Raw genomic sequence first — 9,960 nt, 5'->3', positions numbered from 1 at the left:
TTGTGGGTAAAGGGTCTCTTTTTTTCCCGTGGAAGATTCAGCCGGTGCAAGAATTGCAGCCCAGAGACCACCAAAGCTCGCGGTGAACTTGCAGACCAAGACGGCTGATTTTAGTCACAAATTTAATGATGTCAGAAGAAGGTCATTTTCCCCATGGCGGCTTAATCAACAAACAACATTTGCAGGCTCTGGGGTGTTCATGAGGAATGAAATCGAATCTCCATGAATTCATAAAAGTTCCATCATTTAGAATTCGTGTTTTTATTTCACTTTTTCACAAGCCATAGGCTAAACAAATCAAGGTCGTTACTTATGGCCCAGCCTGTATAGACCCCTTAAGTTCTCGCTCCCGGTGACCTTAAAACCGAAACAGGAGCAGGATTTCTCCACAACTCTGGCTGTCGCCTGACGAGACTGGATGTCACGGTACTCGAATTCTAAACGTTGTAGTGGGTTTACTCTATAACACACAACCGGTTAGTGCTGTACTAGTCACAAATTGTTTCGTTTTGTTTACGTGACAAACGAATTGGCAACTAAACCAAAAAAATACCTATAACATGGATAATATTGGTCACGAATGCCTACTACTACTACTAAGATGTTACACTGTGCAGTATAAGAGTTTGCGGTGAAACAAAATAAATATATACAGGGTGCTTCAAAAAAAGTGATGACATTTCTGAAAATTTGCAACAATACTACAAGAAATGTGCCCCTCTGGGCTCTGGAGACCATCTGGAGAAGATTACAGGCATGACTTGACAATGATTAACATTACATTTGTTATCATGTTACGGTGTATTATCCGTTCTTTTTCCATTCAAAACGATAGTTCCACAAAAGTGTTAAAACATTTTTTGAAGCACCCTGTATATACGGTAGGCGACAAAACCACTGGTTTTCAAATGGGAGGCATAAAAAAAAAACACATTCGGGACACGCGAGGTTTTCACTTGAGCGCGTGTGTCTTTGAGTGCCTGTTCAGCTGACCGCTCTGTGCAAACCCCTTGCCGCACTCCTCGCACACGTACGGCTTCTCGCCCGTGTGCGTCCTCGCGTGCCTCTCCAGTTGGGCGGAATGCGAGAAGCCCCGGCCGCACTCGGCGCACACGTGCGGCCACTCGCCGGTGTGCGTCCTCGTGTGCGCCTCCAGGGAGGAGCGCTGCGAGAACGCCTTTCCGCACTCCTCGCAAGCGTACGGTCTCTCGCCCGTGTGCATCCTCGTGTGCACCTCCAGGGCGGAGCGCTGCGAGAACGTCTTGTCGCACTCGCCACACGCGTGCGGCCTTTCGCCCGTGTGGGTCCTCGCGTGCGCGTTCAGGGTGGCGCGGTAGGCGAAGGCCTTGCCGCACTGCTCGCACGCGTACGGCCTCTCTCCCGTGTGCGTCCTCGTGTGCTCCTCCAGGGCGAAGCGCTGAGAGAACGCCTTACCGCACTCGCCACACCCGTACGGCTTCTCGCCCGTGTGCGTCCTCGTGTGCGCCTCCAGCGCGGAACGCTGCGAAAAAGCCTTGCCGCACTCCTCGCACGCGTGCGGCCTCTCGCCCGTGTGTGTCCTCGTGTGCGCCTCCAACGCGGAACGCTGAGAGAACGCCTTGCCACACTCGCCGCACGCGTGCGGCCTCTCACCCGTGTGCCTCCTCGCGTGCGCGTTCAGGGTGGCGCGGTAGGCGAAGCCCTTGCCGCACTCCTCGCACGCGTACGGCCTCTCACCCGTGTGCCTCCTCGCGTGCACTACTAATTGGGAGCGCTGCGCAAACTCCCTCCCGCAATCGGCGCATGCGTGCCTCCGCCGGTCGCCGGCGACTGCCGCGCACGACGGCGCCGTGGCTTCCAGCGGCTTGCCGCACCGCGCGCAGGAGGCTCCCGGCGTGGCGGCCGCTCGTCCGGCGTCGTCCGCCCCCGTCCACAAGCGTCGTCCGCCCGCCTCGCACTCCTCGCACAGGAGTTCCGTTCCTGTCGCGTCGTAATAATTGTGAACAGTGTCTGGGACTCCGAAATCATATTATGATGGGGTTATGGGTCTCTGTGTGATGGATATATGGGTCTCTATGTAATGAGTTTATGGGTCTCTATGTGATGAGTCTATGGGTCTCTGTGTGATGACTCTATGGGTCTCTATGTAATGAGTCTATGGGTCTCTGTGTGATGACTCTATGGGTCTCTATGTGATGAGTCTATGGGTCTGTGTGATGACTCTATGGGTCTCTATGGAATGAGTCCATAGAGGCATAGACGGCAACTTAACAATGTTTACGTTACCAGGTGTGAGGCCCCACTGAGCTGTGTGGCTCTTTTGTCAGATAAGCGACGTCGCCACCACACAAATGATAGCAGCTCAACAGAATTGGCTTATCACGTGGGAATCTATAGTAACCAATTACCCTAAATGCGTGACGTTGATTCTAAACGTGGAGGGAAAAACCGCAGGAGCCGGAGAAAATTCCACGCGACCTCGGGGAGAGAGAGACACCCACGAAACTCCGAATAAAGTGAAACTCACGCTCACCGACATCCTCCTCCGACAGCTCCACCTCGATGAAGTTCTGGTCTGCGGTGAAGAGACGTCCGTGAGATTCCTCCGTCTCATCCGGCCTCTCGATTGCGTCTGCGGCTGCAACGTCAGAAAAAGCGCCACATGGCCTTTGGACGAGTAGGGGGTGAAACGCACCCGAAGACGTGCAGTCAAGCTGCCAGCTGGAGACGTTTCCCCTTCCGCGTATTAATTGATGAGAGTGGTCTCTCGGTTAACGTTATTTCGTTGGTTCCACGAAAAACCGTCGTAAATCGAATATAGCAAATGCACGTTAAAGGCTTAATTTGAACTTTTTCACCCTAAAACATTGTTTGTAAGTTTAAACACAATTTTTACAAATACACGGTGTAAAAACATGTTAAAAGATTAATATTAGTAGAAACATGGATAAATAATGCATAAGTAGGGCATAAAATAGTGCATAAAGCGCAAAAACATACACGTCAGTCACTTATCAGTGCCCGACCTCATTACAGACCAATTCAGACCTTATTGATCAACCTGTGCCCTTCATACATCCCAACGTTCATCCTACAAAGTCCCATCACAAGCGAGAGAAATACAAACAAATAGACAAAATCATGTTGATTTGAAGCTTTCATGACTGCAGGAATCCATACTCTTTGGTTCTTTCGGTAAGGTCACGCAGGTAGAAAAATTAAAAAATTAAAATCACGATGTTTCGATCACAACACAAGCAGTTGCCCTCAGGCGGAACAAAATAATCCAGCAGTGGAACTGTTGAACCAGGAAGAACACAGCGAGAAAGCCGTTACAACGAAGAAGTTATATATGTGGCGAAGGGCAAACAGGCGGGGTCTGAGCTGGAAAGGAATTCCATCCCCGCACGCAAGCACGTCAGTTGTGTTAATGGGAGAGATTAGGCAGAGAGATTATGGGGATTATCAAAAATAGTGTTGTCCGTATTGAAACGGCTGTACGCCATATGGACCTGAAAACTAAATTTCCCTGTACAAGAATACGGGGTCAACCGTACGGGTTGACGCGGTATTCATAAAATAAAAAGTCTTACCTTAGGCCGAGAAGGCGGATGGCTTAAGTATTCAAGAGAGCCGTTTCCAGAAGCAACGCAACACCAAACATCGAAAAGCCCACAGCCAGCCGCCCTCAAAACGCTCGTAAAAGGGGCGGTCGTGGATTGGCTGAGATCTGCTGGGTCCACTTGGGAGCGCTTCGATTATTGGCCGAAATTGGCGGCTCCGCGTGGTATCGTACAACACGTCGTTGATAAAAAAACGTATCGCAAACAAAAACAATGGGAACCCCATGGGAGGTGGATCGCGAGTCGAAACATCGCGACCCTGTGGCATCATTAAACCGAGGGACCGCTGCATTAGCATCCTGCCATAGTTTGGTTCTTAACAATCTCAAAGCTGTCATAGGGAAAGGGGGCCTCACAGTCATCCTCCACTTCCGTTTTCAGCACGATCCTCAGGATCTCGGGGCTCAGGCTCCCCTCGCCCTCCTGCTTCACGACTGCGCCTGCAAAAGTGAGCATCGACACAGACATCGGCACAGACATCGGCACAGACACATTGGCACAGATACATCGGAACAGAGATGGCCTCGACTCGTCACCGCGAGACGATGGGTCGTAGTGGGGGGATCAGAGACGGCGAGTATGGGAAGACTTTGCCCGTGGCGGCTTTATCGATCGCGTGTTTTGGCTGTACACGGTTCACCTGATTAGCTCCGTTATCTGGAACACAGGGGGTGACATTGTGGCTCTACACGGTTCACCTGATGAGCTCTGTTATATATTATACTAAACTACTATACCACTACACTACTATACTACTATACACTACTGCACACTAGACTACAGCATACTTGTCAACCCCTTATCACAAGGAGAGAAATACAAATAGACTAAATAATGTTGCTCGTATTTTAAATAGCTGTACGCCGTATGGACGTGAAAACTCAATTTCCCTGTACAACAAACCGTACGGTAATATTCAAGAGAGCTGTTTCCAGAAGCAACGCAACATCAAACATGGAAAAGCCCGCAGCCAGCCGCCCTCAAAACGCTCATAAAAGGGGCAGTCGCTGATTGGCTGAGGTCTGCCGGGTCCACTTGGGAGCGCTCTGATTGGCCGAAATTGCCGGCTCTGCGTGCTATTGTACAACACGTCGTTCATAAAAAAAAAGTATTGCGAACAGAAAAAATGGGAGGCGGATCGTGAGTCGAAACATCGCTACCCTGTGTCATTGTTAAACCGAGGGATCGCTGCATTGGCGACTTGCTTGTCAGTTTTGATGTGGTTTCCTTATTCACCAAAGTTCCTGTACCTGACACCATCGCAATAATTGAAGACTTGGTTCATCAAGAACTGAACACTGAGGTACCACCCCTGGTGAGACACTGCTTAACCAATACATACTTCACCTGGAATGGAACTTTCTACAAACAAACTGAGGGCACGCCAATGGGCTCCCCCCATCTCCGGTTGTAGCCAACGTTTTCATGGAGAAATTTGAGACTGCCGCCATCCAGACTGCCACTCTACGCCCAACCTTATGGAAGAGGTACGTGGATGACACTTTTGTCATCTGGCCACATGGCCGGCATGCTCTAGACCAATTCCTCAACCACATCAATTCCATACACCCATCCATCAGATTTACCATGGAAGTCGAAAAAGGTGACAAGCTACCTTTTTTGGATGTCCTAATATAAAAGGGTCATGATGGCTCAATGAGCCACTCTGTCTACAGGAAAGCTACCCATACGGATGCTTACCTAAAACCGGATTCCCACCACCATCCATCCCAGAAGAATTCCCTCATCAAGACTCTACACCATAGAGCCCAATGCATCTCCGACCAGAACACATTGCCAGTGAACTCAAGCACGTACACCAAGCTCTTAAGGCTAATGGTTACTCCGACTATACAATCCGCAAAGCCATCACTCCAACCATGAAGAAGGACCCTCTTGAGGAGCCATTCAAAACCATCACCTTACCCTACATTGCGGGGATCACAAAAAATATCTCCAAAATCTTGAATAAACACAAGATCCAGGTCCGATTCAACACAGTACATAAAATCAGTGATCTGGTTCCGTCTGTAAAAGATGTGATTCCGGACATACATTACCCTGGCGTCTACAAACTAAGTTGCCTCTATGGTAGTAGTTACATTGGAGAAACCAAACTACATGTCTCGGACCGCATCCGTGAACACAAAGCAAACCTAAAACACGGTAGGACCAACACCTCGGCCGTGGCAGACCACTGTTATAATTCAGTGGGCTCACATGACATTGACTTCTCCAAGACAGAATAATTCAGTGGGCTCACATGACATTGACTTCTCCAAGACAGAGGTTCTCTGCAAGCCATCTGGCTACCATGAGAGATTCGTTCATGAGGCTATCCACATATACAAACACAGAGACAATTTCAACCGAGAAGATGGATTCTGGCTTAGCAATCATTGTAAGGATTTGATAAACCATTTCGGGTCTTAATTGATTGTGTTCACGCTTACGGTGACTTTCAGACCGCTTTCCATTCTCTTCCTCTCCCCCCTCCTCTTTTCCGAACATAGATGGACTCGTCCATCTGAACAACTGCCAAGTCGCTGTCCGTGGTGCTAACGTGAAGAAAAAAACGCCACTTTTTTCAAATTTTCTTGCTGTAGTTTTCACACCTGATGATGATTGCTTGTGTTGCAATCGAAACGTCATGAGAATTTGATTGTTTTATATTGTATTATTTTATTGTTTCCCTTCTACGTGACTTTACCGAAAGAATCAAGAATATGAATCTCAAAGCTGTCGTAGGGGAAGGGGGCCTCACCATCATCCTCGACTTCCGTTTTCACCACGATCCTCAGGATCTCGGGGATCAGGCTCCCCTCGTCCTCCTGCTTCACGACTGCGCCTGCAAAAGCGCGCATTGACACAGACATTGAACAGACATTGGCACAGACACATCGAAACACAGACGGCCTCGACTCGTCACTGCGAGACGACGGGTCGTAGTGTGGGGGTCAGAGACGGCGAGTACGGGAAGACTTTGCCCATGGCGGCTTTATCGATCGCGTGTTTTGGCTCTACACGGTTCACCTGATGAGCTCTGTTATCTCGAACACAGGAGGTGACGTTTTGGCTGTACACTGTTCACCTGATGAGCTCTGTTATCTGGAACACAGGAGATGACGTTGTGGCCCTACACGGATGACCTGATGAGCTCCGTTATCTGGAACATGACGGTACAACGCAAACGTTCGTCACGCATTCCCCACACGCATCTAGCCGTCCCAGTCGCCGAGGGCGTCCGTCACACCGACGTCAGGATGGCGAATCGTCAACGTTCAAGTGGCGGGGTCGGGGCCGAGCATTGGGAAGAGCTGCTGCGATCCCAATCCGGGTCTTAATGACGGCCCTCAATCAAAATTCCCGTGGTGCGGAACCTTTTCACGTGGAGCCTGAGACTCTATCCTGGCCTCGAGAAACGATTAAATTTTAGCTAGTGCAAGGCCCCACTGAGTTGTGCAGCGCTTTTTCAGAAGCGACCTGAACATCACCAAATGACACCTCAACCAAGTAGCTCATCATGTGGAGATTCAGAGGAGCCTAACACAGCGGTCCCCAACCTCTTTGGCACAAGGGACCGGTTTCGTGGACGACAATTTTTTCACGGACCAGAGGGGGGTCATCATTGGGTCTTTTCCCCTTTTCAAAGAAGCTCTCCGGCGACGTTTGTTTTTTACTCATTTGGCCAGGGGTTAGCTTGTAGGCTTACCAAAACCTAATTCTAGATTTGAAGTTTTCGTGGCTGCAAGAATTCATACTCTGTTTTTTTTTCGGTAAAGTCACAACGTTTCGGAGGCAACACAAGCTGAGACAAGTGCGCAGTGCGGGAAAGAGGCGCGGACGGAAGTGGTCAATAAAATAATGGGCGGGCCACGCGCGGATTCACCGTTCTCGCCTCCTGCTGTGTGGCCCGATTCCTAATAGGCCACGGACCGGTACCGGCCCATGGCCCAGGGGTTGGGGACCCCTGGGCTAACAGTTCATAGCGGCATTGTCCCTGTGCTGTCCGACTTTTGGCGTTGTCCTCTGGTCTAAGCCGAAATGGCCTCTTGTTGCAGCAGCCCATTTTGCCCACTTCAGCAATTGTTTCTTGCTGTGGTTGTCCCACCTGATGACGGATGCTTGTGTTGCGCCCGAAACGTCGTGATTTAAATTTATTTTATTTTCTACCTATGTGACTTTACCGAAAGAACCAAAGAGTATGGATCCCTGCAGTCACGAAAACTTCAATTCTAGATTGGCCTAAGAGTGTTTGAGACGAGGCTCTGAAGAAAGCTGTCTCTGGTGTGGGCCAATCAGTTTCAAAGACAATGCATCATCATCTACTACCAGAGCGTGGTGTTTGTTTGCATGTTCATCACAAGGACTGTGTGTGGTTAATGCAGTAACTTGATTCCTCGCTAAAGGTTTCTGTTTGGTGTTTTAACATCTTAACACCTCCTGTTTTATTGCTGCCAGAGAGGGTAAAATATGTTCTGTTACAGCCAAATACTCTCAACTCGTGACGTTGATTCTAAACGTGGAGGCAAAGGGAAAACCGGAGGATCCGGAGAAGAAATTCCACGCGACCACGGGAAGAGAATATGCAAACTCCAAATATATAGCAGCGGGCATCGTCAGGGTCGGGGTCAAACCCACGACCTCCTGCACACCAGGCAAGGTAGTCAACATAACATCTCACCACAATGAGAGAGACGCAGACTCCAAATATACAGCAGCGGGCATCGTCAGGGTCGGGGTCAAACCCACGAACTCCTACACACCAGTCGAGGTAGTCAACATCTAGCCACCGTGATGATGATGAGAGACACACAGACTCCAAATATACAGCAACAGGCATCGTCAGGTTAGGGATAGAACTCACGACGTCCTGCGTACCAGGCGAGGTAGTCAACATCTCCTAGCCACGGGCAATGCAATCTCACCAGCAGCGTCGGCGTCTTCGTGTTTGACCTTCGCGCCCGGCCCCATCCCGAGGCTCGGGTGATCTTCGTCGTTTTCTCGCTTGATGGCGAACGTCGACCTGGCGTGCGAGGCCATCTGAGAGGGAAAACCGATCGAGACTCAGACTCCCCCCCCCCTTTTCACTTAAGATGTTGACACGCACACACACACGCACACACACGCACGCGAGTAGCAAACACCCACAAAGACTACAGGGGATAGTGTAAAGTGTAGTGTATAGTAGTGTATAGTGTAGTGTATAGTAGTGTATTGTGTAGTGTATAATAGTGTAGTGTAGTAGTAGTGTATAGTAGAGTATATAGTGTAGTGTATAGTAGTGTTTTGTGTAGTGTATAGTAGTGAATAGTGTAGTGTAAAGTAGTGTAGTGTATAGTGTGGTGTATAGTAGTGTATAGTGGTGTATGGTTTAGTGTATAGTAGTGTATAGTGTAGTGTATAGTGTAGTGTCCGCTACGCTACACCAGGGTCCTCATTTGAGGCCGAGTCAACCTAGGGGAGGCCCAGGGACCGGTTCAGAAAATCGTAAACGCAGAGACACCCACGACTCGCTCACCACGAGAGCTCTCCGCCTCTCTCCTCTCCGCCTTTGTCTCTCTGTGTCTCTGTCTCTCTCTGTCTGTGTATCTCTGTCTCTCTGTGTCTCTGTCTCTCTCTCTGTCTGTCTCTGTGTCTCTGTCTCTCTGTGTCTCTGTCTCTGTGTCTCTATCGAAATCGCCTCCAGTGCTGTTGCTGCTGGCGGCAAAAAAAGTTGTTTAAAAGTCAAAAGTCTTTGTCTCTGTGTCTATAGCTGCGGCTCTTCCAACCCTTCCACCCTCCTCCCTGCCTCACAGCAAACGCCAAGATGCAGCGCAAGACGCAAAGTCCCACAGGGGAGAAAATTTTGCAGCGAGAGTCTGGGGGTGCAGTGTAGTGTCTAGTGTAGTGTATCGTGTAGTGTATAGTGTAGTATATAGTAGTGTAGTGTGTAGTGTATATGTAGTGCTGAACTTCACGCGACAGCTTCTTACTTTTCCTTCGTTAATTTATTTCACCAACATCATTTAACATTGCCCCACACGCTCTCCGCTCGCTCGCCGCGTTCCGCTGGCCTCGCTCGCTCCGCGTCTCCGTCGACTCTCCTCTCCGCTTCCCCCGTCACAGTTCAGCCGCTCTCCCGCGACTCTCCCGCGGCTCTCCCGCCTCTGCAGCCACCCTCTATCGGCTTCTCCGTCACACTCCAGCCGCTTTCTGCTGGCTTCGCCGTCACACTCCAGCCGCTTTCTGCTGGCTTCGCCGTCACACTCCAGCCGCTTTCTGCTGGCTTTGCCGTCACACTCCACGTGCTTTCTGCTGGCTTCGCCGTCACACTCCAGCCGCTTTCTGCTGGGTTTCTCGTCACACTCTATAGTAT

At 49.9% G+C, this 9,960-nt stretch overlaps 1 protein-coding gene across 4 annotated transcripts; it reads right to left on the bottom strand.

Annotated features, from left to right (window-relative positions):
• LOC133360510 (oocyte zinc finger protein XlCOF6.1-like) lies at positions 1-9,394 on the bottom strand. 4 transcript variants are annotated; one of them, XM_061579287.1, is made up of 6 exons: positions 9,124-9,394; positions 8,531-8,645; positions 6,367-6,450; positions 3,959-4,042; positions 2,507-2,617; positions 1-1,959 (listed from the first exon to the last, which is right to left on the bottom strand). In XM_061579287.1, the coding sequence occupies exons 2-6, from the start codon at positions 8,643-8,645 to the stop codon at positions 953-955; spliced, it is 1,401 nt and encodes a 466-aa protein (XP_061435271.1). In that variant the 5' UTR covers positions 9,124-9,394; the 3' UTR covers positions 1-952. The 4 variants fall into 4 exon arrangements, with proteins under 4 accessions (XP_061435271.1, XP_061435272.1, XP_061435273.1 ...); XM_061579288.1 differs by having other exon boundaries at positions 2,513-2,617; XM_061579289.1 differs by lacking the exon at positions 3,959-4,042.
• Positions 9,395-9,960: the final 566 nt, after the last annotated feature.

This window comes from Lethenteron reissneri, chromosome 69 (assembly GCF_015708825.2).
Source record: "Lethenteron reissneri isolate LAM-NWPU_2019-01 chromosome 69, ASM1570882v1, whole genome shotgun sequence".
Lineage (NCBI taxonomy): Eukaryota > Metazoa > Chordata > Hyperoartia > Petromyzontiformes > Petromyzontidae > Lethenteron > Lethenteron reissneri.
The sequence above is the reverse complement of the archived record's forward strand: the minus strand, read 5'-3'. Positions and strand labels throughout refer to the sequence as shown.

Coding starts and splice junctions, on each gene's coding strand:
- LOC133360510 (XM_061579287.1), bottom strand. CDS start 8,645: ATGGCCTCGCACGCCAGGTCGACGTTCGCCATCAAGCGAGAAAACGAC. Junction 6,451..8,530: donor CGAAGACGCCGACGCTGCTG/GTGAGATTGCAT, acceptor GCGCTTTTGCAG/GCGCAGTCGTGAAGCAGGAG. Junction 4,043..6,366: donor AACGGAAGTCGAGGATGATG/GTGAGGCCCCCT, acceptor TCACTTTTGCAG/GCGCAGTCGTGAAGCAGGAG.